Here is a 13,270-nt window from a genome sequence, read left to right as displayed (position 1 = left end):
AAATGTATGGCTAATAAATTCTTTTGGGGAGGGAGTTTCAAGACAGGGTTTCTCTGTGTAGCTTTAGCTGTTCTAGACTCACTTTGTAAACCAGGCTGCCCCTAAACTCAGAGATCCACCTGCCTGTGCCTCCCAAGTGGTGGAATTAAAGGTGTGCGCCACCACTGCCCGGCTAGCTAATAAATTCCTAACCATGTTTTTTATTCACATATATTTATTGGGGCTTAATCAAATATAAAATGAATTGTCATTATAACACTTCCTTCACTAAATGTAGTAACCACATGAAAACTTAATATTAGGACTAATTTTTTGTTTGTTTTGGTTTGGTTTTTGGTTGGTTTGTTTTGGATATTTTTCGAGATAGGGTTTCTCTGTGTACCCTTGACTGTCCTAGACTTTGTAGACCAGGCTGGCCTCAAACTCACAGCAATCTGCCAGTCTCGGCCTCCCGAGTGCTGGGATTGGATCAGGAATGAGATTCCCTTTATTTTGCTTACTTGCTATGATTCTAGAGATTGAACCAGGGCCTTTACATATAGTAATAATAATAAAAATATCTGGAACAACTGCATACTGCAATGTTCTATTTTGGGGGGAAAAAGTCACTGTTACATTTAGCCTCCTCATTTCATTTCATTCTGCCTTTTTTTTTTTTAATATTTACTTATTATTATGTATACAGTGCTCTGCCTGAGTGTACTCCTGCAAGCCAGAAGAGGGAGCCATATCACATTACAGATGGTTGTGAGCCACCATGTGGTTGCTGGGAATTGAACTCAGGACCTTTGGAAGAGCAGGTGGTGCTCTTAACCACTGAGCCATCTCTCCAGCCCCTCGTTCTGCCTTTTCAAAGCACTCTTTTATTTCTGAATCCTACCAGCCATGTATTTATAATCTGGTATGATTTTCTGAACCTTTAGGATGGCACTTAGATTACAAGGTAGTAAAATATATAGGAGGTGGGGCCTAATGGGGGGCTTAGGTCTCTGAAGGCACATCTTGAAGGAGACAGTGGGACCCTGGTCTACTAATATTTCACCCTTTCCTTCTTGGCTAATGAGCTAAAATATCAAAAGTTTTGTTCTGCCACATCCTCCACCATCATGCACTATCTTACCACAGGTTGAAACCCAAGGCACCAATCAGCAAGGACTACAGCCGCCAAAAGTAATACCAGGTACACTTGTTCTCCTCATAAGCTAAGTATCAGGTAATTCACCACACTGACAGAAACACACCTACTATACAACAATATAATAATAAACAGCACACTGTTTTATGAGATTCCACAAATAATTAACATTTTATATCTGTACCATTTCTTCAATAAGACTGTAATCTAATACTACTTTACATCACAGTATTCCAGTGGTACCTAACATGGTACTGTACCCACAATAGTCACCACAATAAGTGTTATGAACAATCATAAATATTCAAATGTACTAGAGAAACAGGATTAAATATAAGCAGTTCCCACATCCACAAGCCCTGCACAACTTATGCATGTTTCAATCAGCTACAGATAAAAATCGTACTTTAAAAAACTGTACCTGTATCAAACACATACAAAGACTTTTGTCCTTGCCATTATTTCCTAAAGTAACAGATATGTCCGACCTATGACCGATGTGCCACAGATCTATAAATACAGCCCAACACAAGACTGTAAATTTACATAAAATATTATGAGATATTTTTGTGTGTGATCATTCTGGGGTGTTTTGTTTTGTTTTAATTCAATTGTACAGTTCTAGAGCGTGAATTCAACACAGAAAACATGTTCTTGTGATGTCAAAAGGTTAGACATGCCTGCCAAACTATTTACATAGTATATATATAAGAAGAAATATAAAGATGATGTTTAACATATGAAAAGATGTATATAAGCTACATTTAAATCCTTTATTATTTTACATGCTAGACTTGAACATCTGTCGATTTTAGAATCCTAGGGCTGCTGGAACCTATTTCCCACAAGTAACAGAAGATAAGTACACCTTTAAGGCTTACAATTTAAATTACTGATTCTAAATTTCACATACTAATTAGAATATATGTCTCTTCATAACTGCATTTGCAGACAAAATATAATATTCTTTAAAAAAAAATACGCCCATGAATTAGCTGGTTTTCTTACCTGGTCAAAAAGAAGCCTAAGTTGCCTTTCCGACTCCCCAACCCACTTGCTCAAGCAGTCTGCTCCTTTTCGCATGAAAAATGCCACCTTTTTGTCTCCTTGACTGCATTCATTAGCTAATGCTCTGGCAACCAAGGTTTTACCTGTGCCAGGAGGACCATAAAACAAACAGCCCCTAGCAGAAGAAGAAATGAAATAAAATAATTAATGTTATCACCAATGATTATCAAGTTAGGATAGCTCTCTCCCACATATACTCTTAGATTACTATATAGTAATGAAACACTGATAAAGCTTTTTCTAGTGCATCTGTAAAAATTTCACTTTGCTGAGTCCTCAAAGGACCAAACTCCTACAACAAGAAAGGGTTAAAAGTATAGAACAATTCTGCAAGGCCTGGAATTTCACATCTCCATTAATCTCATCTTGTGCATGACTTCTAAACTCCAAAATGGAAAGCAAGCCTTTGAGCTCTACATAGTAACTCCTAATCGTCATTGTCAGAACATGTCAAATAAATATGTATATGAAATGTTTATAATCGAAGACAAATTAATTGACATTCAATCATTTAAAAATAATAGTACAATAATAATAAACATCTAATACATGACATACCTTGGAGGCTGAATTTTAAATTTTTCAAAAATTTCTGGATATAAAAGTGGAAAAACTACCATCTCCTTCAAAGCATGGATATGATGGCTCAATCCACCTATGCTATCAAACCGCACCTTGGGGAAAAAGGGGGAAATTTAATATAAAGTGATTTTATAGGTTCTATAATTTTGTCTGTTTGGTTTTGAGTCAAAGTCCTACTATATAACCCTGGCTGGCCTTAAATCAGAGATATGCCTGCTTCTGGCTCCCAAGTGCTAGAATTAAAGGCATTTAACACCACATCCAGCCCCATTCTATACATTTTTTTTTAATTTATGAGTTCTATGATTCAGAAATAGATTCCTTCAGTTTTGTTTTATTTTCCTTTTTGTTTGTTTGTTTTCTTTTTTCAAGACATGGTTTATCTATGTAATCCTAGCTGTCATGAAACTCACTTCTGTAGACCAGGCTAGCCTCAAACTCAGAGAGCCATCTGCCTTTGCCTCCACCCTTCAGAAGTTTTTAAGCACATATACAAATAAGTTTTGACTATATACAGATAACTGTAAAAAAAAAAAAAAAAAGTGAAATGTAAAATTTAACTGAGGCAAATAAATCAAGCAACTCAGGAATAAGATCAACGCCCAGCCTGAAACAGTAACAAGCCTACAGAAGATGCTATTGTGTTTATACACTAACACTTCAAATGCCTTTCAATGCCTCACGTATCTTATGCATCCTCAGCTGAGGTGATGCGGTCTCCCCCACCCCCAGACAAAATTTAGTTTGTAGACAGAGCAGGAAAACCTTAGCTACCACAGGGGTTCTCCAAAACACAACATAGTCAAACAAAAAACATTACTCTTCAGTATTTAATTCCTCTACTAAGAAAGAAACTTAATTTTTCTGCATAAGGAAGAACAATGAAGAAACAGGGGAGCACTGATACACCACAGACACTGCTCCTCTCACTCACAGCAGTCACACCAACTAAGACTTTGTAAAGAAAGTACACAGAAAAAAAAAAACGCCAAAAGAAAATTTTGCAGAATGTTAACAGGTATTGCCTATTGGACTCTGCTAGAGCCCTTTCTCTGCTTCTCATTCTACTGTGGAACTTGAGAATGTCTTCTTATTATGACAGGAAAAATAAGCTGTAAAAATTGATGCAGATCAAAAACAGAAATATTCTAAAAGAAGCTAAATTTTCTTATATATGTTATCAAAATAAAATTGACAGGCAGAGACATCTAAAGTTAATAAATAGACTTTTTTAAATAAATAGACTTAAGAGCTGGGCGTAGTGGCGCACGCCTTTAATCCCAGCACTCGGGAGGCAGAGGCAGGCAGATCGCTGTGAGTTCGAGGCCAGCCTGGTCTACAAAGTGAGTCCAGGATGGCCAAGGCTACACAGAGAAACCCTGTCTCGAAAAATCAATCAATCAATAAATAAATTAAATAAATAGACGTATAAAAGTAAAGTATTGAGCCAGGTTGTGGTGGCACATGCCTGTAATCCCAGCACTCGAGGAGGCAGAGGCAGGTGGATCATTGTGGGTTCAAGGCCAGCCTGGTCTTCAAGCCAAGTCCAGGACAGCCAAGGCTACACAGAGAAACCCTGACTGGTGCAGAAAAAAGAGTAAAGTACTAGTAAACCAAATCTAAAGAGAAGAGAGATAAGGTCCTCAAAAAACTATTCTATTTTCTAGAGACTCAGTATATACATAATCTAAATTTTCCTCTAGTCCTTCCTAGTTAGTGAAACCAATATCTTACTCTATCACTCTGATTGGAAGATAATATATATGAAGATAGCCGAGCGTGGTGGCACATGCCTTTAATCTCTGCAGTCGGAAGGCAGAGGCAGGCAGATTGCAAGGCCAGCCTGATCTACGAAGGGAGTCCAAGATAGCCAAAGCTACATAAAGAAACCCTGTCTGGGGGGAAAAAGAAATATGTATGTGTGTGTATGTGTATGTATATTATGGAGATAATATATATTTGGAGATAATGTATATGCAAGTCTATTTTCATAACTTCTTTTAAATCACATATAAGAATTAAATTACATTGTATAGAGATGCAAGAGACCCATAAAAACACAGATTCTTGGTTGTGCAGTACTATTCCATAGCAACTTCAACAGTGTTTACATTGATGACACCTAAATTTCTAGCCAGCTATGTCTACTTTATACCAGACCAGACAATTGCTCACAAGTAACTTCTCCTTGGGGTATGCCACAGATACCTCTACCATGTACAGTCAATTAGCCCTTCCCGTCCTATTCCTCATCTTGTATACTCTACATCAGATAATGAACACCCAATGCCTCTCCAGTCTGTGTTTTATCTACCTATTTAAGTCAGAAACCAGCACAGTACACTGTTTCTGTCATTCTCCAAAAGCAATCAACTCATTAAATTCCATCACCTTTGAATTCCTTAATTCTCTCCAATCCACTTATTTTGCTGCAATTAGAAATTACAAATAATGCCGAACCAGCCCCTGTAATACCAAAAACTCATTAGCAACAACCCAGCCAGAGTAAAGTACATAAAACGCAAGCGTGATTATGGAAACAGGTGCTTCCAGCAACAGCCATGGGCTTCTCTGGTATACAGAGCGTAAAACCCTCTCAGCTTCATTTCCTATCTGCTACATGTTCTTTTTTTCTTTTTGGGGTTTTGTTTGTTTGTTCTTTTGTTTTTTGGTTCTTTTTTGAGACAGGGATTCTCTGTGTAGCCCTGGCTGACCTGAAATATGATTTGTAGACCAGACTGGCTTTGAACTCAGAGACTCACCTGCCTCTGCCTCCTGAATATGGGGTTAAAGGCCATATGCCTGGCATCTGCTATATATTCTAATAACAAACGCAGAAAAAGACTTGACTAAGTGGCACATGTAACCAAGGTTTTGAGGATCCAAAACATACACATAAAAGTATTAATGCTAGTTATATCTGAGTTTCTACATTTTCATATGTTGTTTTAAAAATAAGGAAAACTTAAAAACAAAACAAAAAAGCTACTCCAGGAAAGCATTTACAAACTTACTGATTTATCAATGTTCATCGGATCAACATCAGCCAAACTTGCACCCACTTTCACCCGTTCTCGGAGAATGTCACTAGCTAAATCTTCTGCTCTGAAATTCATAGGCAAACATCTGAAATGTATAAGACATGAAGATAAAAGGCATTAAAACCTTTACATTTAGGGGACCAGTGAGATGACTCAATGGAGACAGGCTCTTGCCACCAACCTGAAGACCTGAATTGGATCCCTGGGACCCACATGATGGGAGGAAAAGCATCAGCTCCCACAGGGTGTCCTCTGACCTTCACACATGTGCATGGTGGCGAACAAACACAAAATAAATAAATAACTGTTTAATTGGTTTGATCCTTCACATTTTAATGTCAAAATAAGTTAAAAATCTTTAACACGGGTCCTGCACCTTCCCTGGGCAGCACAGTGGAGCAGGCCCTGGTGGAGGAGGCATGGGTGAACCAAACCTGGGAGTGAGAACGAAGAAGAACTGGCCCCACCACTCATCTGCCATGAGGTGGTATGGATGCAGGGGTGATGACCTACTGTATTCAGGAGAACTGGCCCCAAGGCCATGAGAGCTAGAGAATGCTATGCCTGCCCCTCATTGGTTGTAGTACCCAGGAGAACAGGCAGGCCCTGCACCTCCCCTGAGCAACACAGTGGAGCTTGCCCCGATGGCAAAAGCATGGGTGAGCCAGCCTTGAGGATATGAGAGCAGGAAAGCTGGTGCAGCCCCTCGCTGGCTGCAACACTTGGGAGAATAGGCCCCATGCCTGGACTGGGCAGCACAGTGGAGCTGGCTCTGGAGGCATGGGTGTGTGTGAGCTGGCCCCAAGGACATGAGACCTTGAGAGCTAACCCTGCCCTCCTGCAGATGACTGCATTGGGTAGCCTAGCAGAAAAAGGGCTGGAGAGTTCACCCTGGTAGTATGGATAAGGGAGAGCTGGAGGGTTGGCCAGCTAAGCTACTACCCAGGCCGGGATCCAGGGCTTTGAGTTGGCCCACCTCAAAATCTACATCATATGTGAACTGTTGGGGTGCATCAAAGGGCTGGTCCTGCTGATCCAAAACTGCAGGGCAACAAGAGGATAACTAGGAGGAGTTCCGGTGAGGATCCAATATTGGTGGTGTCACAGAAGTCAGAGACTTCTAGCCAGACCATTAACTCATTGCAATGAACATTTGTAAATGAAGATGTGTGGACAGAGGGGTGTACTGTTGGACACACTGTGGCATGGCTTCCATGATGAGATGTTTTCTATGCTGTGTCTTGTATGTGTGTGTGTTTGTGTGTGGGAGTTTTGTTTTTGGAAGGAGATTGCAAGTGTGGAGTTGAGTAGGACTGGGTACATGACATCAAACTCACAAAGAATCAATGAAAAGTTTAAAAAATAAAAATATAGAAAAATCTTATACATGATTTTTCATCTGCTTTATTATAACCTAGAAAGCACCAAAGGTTTCATATTGTAAACTAATCTTCCTACATGCTTTTCAAGTGACCAAATCAGTTACTCACCAGATATAGCAAACATGATGATTAATCTATTTTCTCAAAGAACTTAACATCTCCCAATAAGAAAAGCTGGGAGCTTAGTCCTCAGTGTAGTGATATGAGTCATAGGACCTTTAAGAGGTGGAGCCCAGGCCAGGCTACTCTAGCCCAGCACTCGGGAGGCACAGGCAGGAGGGTCTCTGAGGGGCCAGCCTGGGAAGCACAGAAGACCCTGTCTCAAACAACTGAACAGACTGAGACTCTTCTCTCACATCGTCTCTCCATCATTCAAAAGATAACATAAACATGAAAATGGTTACCTAAAAATGTTGTATTTCTACAATAGCTGTTATGTGGTCAAAGCACAAGTACTTGCTAAATGTCAGATCATTAAAATTACCTCATTATAAATGTGAAATAGAAAATTTAGGGGGGTGAGGGTGGACACCTTGAATCCCAGCACTCAGGAAGAAGAGGCAGGCAGATTTCTGTGAGTTTGGGGACAACTAGGGCTACACAGAGAAACCCTGTCTCAAAAAAAAAAAAAAAAAAAAAAAAAAAAAAAAAAGAAAGAAAGAAAGAAAAAGAAAAACAAAAGAAAATTTTGCTTAACTTGCTGCAGTTTAGTTAGCTATATATTAATCAGTCAATTGTTCTACTTTTTACACGCACACACAGCCAAAACTCTCCTATTGGATGGTGTACACTGGAGATCTCAAGCATTTGATAGGCTTGAAATAGGACAGTTAGTTCAAAGCCAACCTGGGCTATGTAACAGAACCCTGTTTTGGTTTGGTTTGGTTTTTGGTTTTTGGTTTTCATTTTTTTTATCCAAAGGCTCCTGAGAGCTACACTCATTATAAGTATGAAAGATCGGCCTCATGAAATGGATATGTGTTGAAAGGAAATACAGGGGAAAGAAGGCACTACCACACAAGCTGGCCTGATGTCCTTTCCTCTCCCTCCTTTTCCTTTTCAACATTACTTGACTTTGGTGCTTATAGAATAAATAATTTAAGAGACCTATCACAAGGTTAGAGTCCCACTGTAAGAATTATAAAGTAGTACTATCTCAAGTGAAAAAATATTTAAAATACTGAGGTTGAAGCCAGATGTGGTGGCACCCACCTTTAATCCCAGCACTTGGGAGGCAGAGGCATGTGGATTCTCTGCTGAGTTCGAGGCCAGCATGGTCTACAAAGTGAGTCCAGGACAGCCAAGACTACACAAAGAAACTTTGTCTCAAAAAAAAAAAAAAAAAAAAAACAAAAAAACAAAACAAAAAAAAACCAAACACCAAACAAAACCTGAGACTGAAAAAACAGCTCAGTGGTTAAGAGTACTGGCTGTTCTTGCAGAAGACTGAGGTTCCGTTCCCAAGACCCACACGGCAGCTCACAGTCATCTGTAACTCCAGCTCCAGGGATCTGATGCCCTCTTCTGGCCTCCATCAGCACGAGATATGCACATGGTACACAGACATACATGCAAGCAAACACACATGTAAAATAAAAGCAAATAAATAAGGGCTAGCAAGATGGCTCAAAAGGTAAAGGCATTTATCACCAAGCCTGATGACCGGAGTCCAATACCAGGAGCACATACTGGAAGGAGAGAACTGACTCCAAAAATTGCTGAGCAAATAAGTATACACACACAGAGAGACACACACGCGCGCATGCGCGCGCGCAAAATATTTAAAATACTAGCATTAATAAAATGTCACTATAGATGAGAAATCTATCTTTTAAAAAAGAAAAATGTTTTTCTCTTCTACCCCAGAAGTATCACTAAACAATTTACTAACCTATTTCTTGCTCTTGCCATACTTTTTGATTTCCTTCTTTCAAAGCGTTCTTCATCAGAAGAAGTAGTGTCACTACTATGAATGGCATGCTTCTTCCTCCTATTGGAAAGTAAATATGAAAACCATTATAGCATCCACTAGCTTTCCAACTCTGTCTTCTGTGTCCTTCTTGCTTTGGTGGTGCTCTTAACCCCAAGGCCTTCCATATGCAGAGTACCTCCTCCACCACTAAGCTACAACCTGGCCAGTGATAGCTTTATAAAACATTCTTATTATATCTACAATTAGCTCAGGAGAAAAATCCATTTATTCACTCAGCAAATATTTACTCAGATCACTGTCTTTATGCAGTCTACATTTACCAAGAAATGAAGGTTAAATTTCGCAGAGAATAAGAACAAGAGAACAGAGCACCTGTAAGTTTTCAATGTGGTAGTTTAGAATCAAGCAACAAACTTACATTCAGATTTAGAGAAAGTATCTGCCATTGTTATAAGATCAAATTCAGAAAGCAGGACATTTGTTGTCTTCCTTATTATTCTTCCTTTCCCAAATTATCAGAAATAGTTCAATCATTTTAAAAAGTAAAAATACTTGTTTACAGGAAAATGAAGGCTTTAATTTCCCACCAAAGACTCTTCTATCCACTCTGAAGTCTTATCAAATGCATAAAAATATTTTTAATGAAAAGAATATACTTAGCCAGACATAATGATTTATGTCTATAATCTAAAGTATTTGGGAAGAGCATGAGGCAAGGTATTCTGAACCCAATCAGCTTGGACAACATAATAAAATTCTATCTCAAAATAAGTAAAAAGGAGCTAATGAGATGGCTCGGCCCTGGCTGTTCTGATAGAGGACCCAGGCTCCATTCCTAATAATCACATGTGACTCAGAGCTGTCTGCAGCTCCAGGTCTGAGAACCCAATGCCCTCTTCTGGCCTCCAAAGGCACCAGGCAGTAAGTGGTACACAGACATACATTCAGGTAAAATACCCATACATAAGATAATAAAACAATAATTATCCAAAGTAACTAAATAACAAAGACTAAAATCATTCCAAAGAAGAAATAATAGTGTTAAAGTATTGTGTAACGGGCCAGGCATGGTGTCACACATCTTTAATCCCATCATTTGGAAGGCAGAGGTAGGCAGATTTCTCTGAGTTCAAGGCCAGCCTGGTCTGCACAGCAAGTTCCAAGATATCCAGGACTACATAGAGAGACCTTGTCTTAAAATCCGAAAGAAAAAAAAATTAATACATAACTATGTATGTAGTCTAAAAACTACAATAATTTTAAAAGTTTACCACATTGCACCCCTTCAACAAGTCCTGACAGAATGTATTACGACCATATAAAATTTTTCATTCTTTTAAATTGTATACTTCAAGGCACAGGCACAACAATGACTTCGGAATTAAGATTCCAATAGCTTAGCGGGTGCAATGGCACACGCCTGTAATCCCAGCACTGAGGAGACAGAGCAGGCAGACTGCTGGGAGTTCAAAGCCTGTTTGCTCTACAAAGTGAGTACAGGACAGCCAAGGACAGACAAAGAAACCCTGTCTCGAAAAACAAAAAACACCAAAAGGATTCCAACACCTCAAGAAATAATAAGAACAAATGAAACAGAATCTTAAAACCCTCTGATTGGGTACAGTGGCACATGTCTAGTAATCCCAGCACATAGGAGATGCAGAGAAGAGCAGCCTGGGCTCTATATTGAGATCCTGTTTCAAATAAATAAATAAATAAGCTTCTACATCACAATGAAAACAATTACTAGAGTGAAGAGACAGCCTAGAGAAAGAGAAAATCCTTTACAGTGATTTAACAAATAGGGGATTACTATCCAGATGTGTTTTTTTAATTTAAAAATTAAACATACAAAGGCTGTACAGTAGTTCAATCTATAGGAGGCACTATGGCAGAAGAAGCAAAATGATCACTTCAAATTCAAAGCCAAAGTGATATAGCAAGAAATTGTCTCCAAAAATAAAAAGTAAAAATAAAATGATACATTTCTAAATTTCTAAACTTCTGTACCTACTAATTTTTCTTTGTTTGGTTTTTAAGTGTACAAAGGGGGAAATATCAAAGCCTAAGGCCGAGGTGTGACGGCATGAGTACCGGCATCCCCGCTGCCGGGGAGCAGAGGCAGAAGAACCACTGGAGCTAGGAGCTGCGGACGAGCCCGGGCAACAAAGCAAGATTAGTTTTCTCCACGGAAAAAAACAAAACAAAACTAGTCAGCCAGGCACAGTGGCACATGCCTTTAATCCCAGCACTCCCCTAGGAAAAGGCAGGTGGCTCGCTGTGAGTTCAAGGCCATCCTGGTCTACAAAGCAAGTCCAGGACAGGCAGGGCTACACAAAGAAACCCTGTCTCGAAAAACAAACAAACAAAAAACGAAACTAGTCAATGTCTCAAAAAAGAACATCATGGGTTGGCCATTCTCCACTCAACTCTTAAAAAGATCAGAAGTCTAATCTTTGCTTCAGGACGCGAAAGCTAAAATTAATTTAAAATTTAAATTTAAAAATAAACTGTAACCCAAAAAAGTCATGTATAGGGTGATAACTATTAATCACTAATAACAGAAAGGACAGAAGAAAGCCAGGAAGAAAGAAAGAAAAGGAAGCAATTAAGTTTCTCATTTTCCCATTAATATATGAAACTCTTTTCTTCTTTCAAATCAAACCCAATTTACCTGATATGGCTTCTTCTTGCTGGAGACCTGTGAATATCAAATAGTGTGTTTTCCCTCTTTTTTTGGTGAGCTGGTACTAAAAGAAAAAAAGAAAGATAGAAATAACTAACAATAAACAAATAAGTCCATGTACTAAAAGAGCATAAGTTGCCTCTGTTAACTTTCTATGAGAGCCTAGTCCTGTATCTTCAATTTCTACAATCTTGACTGGAAACATAACAAAGACCAACACTTTGTGTTAGTGCTATTTTGCTTCAAATAAACACCCTAATATTCCAAAAAGTATAATCCATTTTTACAAATTTGTAGTAGGGAATAAAACAGCATAATAGTATCCCCTAAAATAGTATCCCACAAAAACATAAATGTGAATAAATCTTTTTTTGTGTGTGTGAATAAATCTTCATGCATGAAAATACCTTCCCAAGAGCTAAGAAACCAGGATGGTACTTGGTTACAGCATAATATAAAATATGCATTAGAAAAGCTTTGAGCCGGACAGTGGTGGCACACGCCTTTAATCCCAACATTGGGAGGCAGAGGCAGGTGGATCTCTGTGAGTTTGAGGCCAGCCTGGTCTATAAAGTGAGTCCAGGACAGTCAAGGCTACACAGAGAAACCCTGTCTCGAAAAACAAAACAACAACAACAACAAAAAGATAAGAAAAGCTTTTAATAAAAAGTTTACATTGACTGCTTCATGCCTCTCCTATCTCTAAGCAGTAGAGCACAAACAGGCACAAATTCCACTTGGAGGAAAGAGACAGAAGGAAGTACAGAACTTTGTCTTAATCTCCAGGACCAGGGCCAGGCACAGTAAAACTCTATCAGGTGGCATTTCCACAGACCAATTTCAGGCTGGCTCCTGCTTGTGGGTCAGGATATCAGTGCTCAAGCTTGGCAGTGGTGGCACACCCTTTTTAGTCCCAGCACTTGGGAGGCTGAGGCAGGCAGATCTCTGAGTTCAAGGCCAGCCTGGTCTACAGAGTGAGTTCCAAGACAGCCTGGTCAACACAGAGAAACCTTGTCTTGAAAAACAAAACAAAACAAAACAAAAGCATATATATATATATGCTCAGCTGTTGCCCCAGCCTTTGCTACCATCAATTACATTGTCAGACTCTAACCCTCAATTAAACTCTTTTATAAGTTGCCTTGGTCACAGTACTTTATTACAGCAACAAAAAGTAACTAAGACAGCAGCTAAGCTTCCAACTTTTGACAGGAAAAAGCCTAAGGAGTTGCTTGCTCCTAGAAAGCAACTGTTTGAATATAGGAAAGCTAAAATAATGTGGTTAAAGGGGTTAAGATCCTACCCCAAGATGGAACCCAAACTGAACAGTATCATCCACATGGGGCAAGCTTTGGAGGCACTAAAAAAAGCAAGAGTGAGTGTTGTAAATTCATCCTCCAGTTTTAGAGAACCACTAAGACCAAGCAACATGTGGTAATGCTG

General features: G+C 39.1%; 1 protein-coding gene across 3 annotated transcripts in view; it reads right to left on the bottom strand.

Moving 5' to 3' along the window:
• The window catches only part of Atad2b (ATPase family AAA domain containing 2B), a 141,290-nt gene that overhangs the window by 79,809 nt on the left and 48,211 nt on the right, over positions 1–13,270 (bottom strand). For all 3 annotated transcript variants that reach the window (XM_051143225.1, XM_051143214.1, XM_051143219.1), the window contains exons 8-12: positions 11,816–11,891; positions 9,100–9,198; positions 5,800–5,911; positions 2,762–2,877; positions 2,144–2,318 (exon numbers count right to left, since the gene is read on the bottom strand). In XM_051143225.1, the coding sequence (XP_050999182.1) occupies positions 2,144–2,318; positions 2,762–2,877; positions 5,800–5,911; positions 9,100–9,198; positions 11,816–11,891 (578 nt within the window). The remainder of the gene's footprint in view (positions 1–2,143; positions 2,319–2,761; positions 2,878–5,799; positions 5,912–9,099; positions 9,199–11,815; positions 11,892–13,270) is intronic.

The sequence above is a fragment of the Acomys russatus genome, chromosome 1, assembly GCF_903995435.1.
Source record: "Acomys russatus chromosome 1, mAcoRus1.1, whole genome shotgun sequence".
Taxonomy (NCBI): Eukaryota; Metazoa; Chordata; class Mammalia; order Rodentia; family Muridae; genus Acomys; species Acomys russatus.
This window is presented reverse-complemented; position numbering and strand designations above follow the sequence as displayed.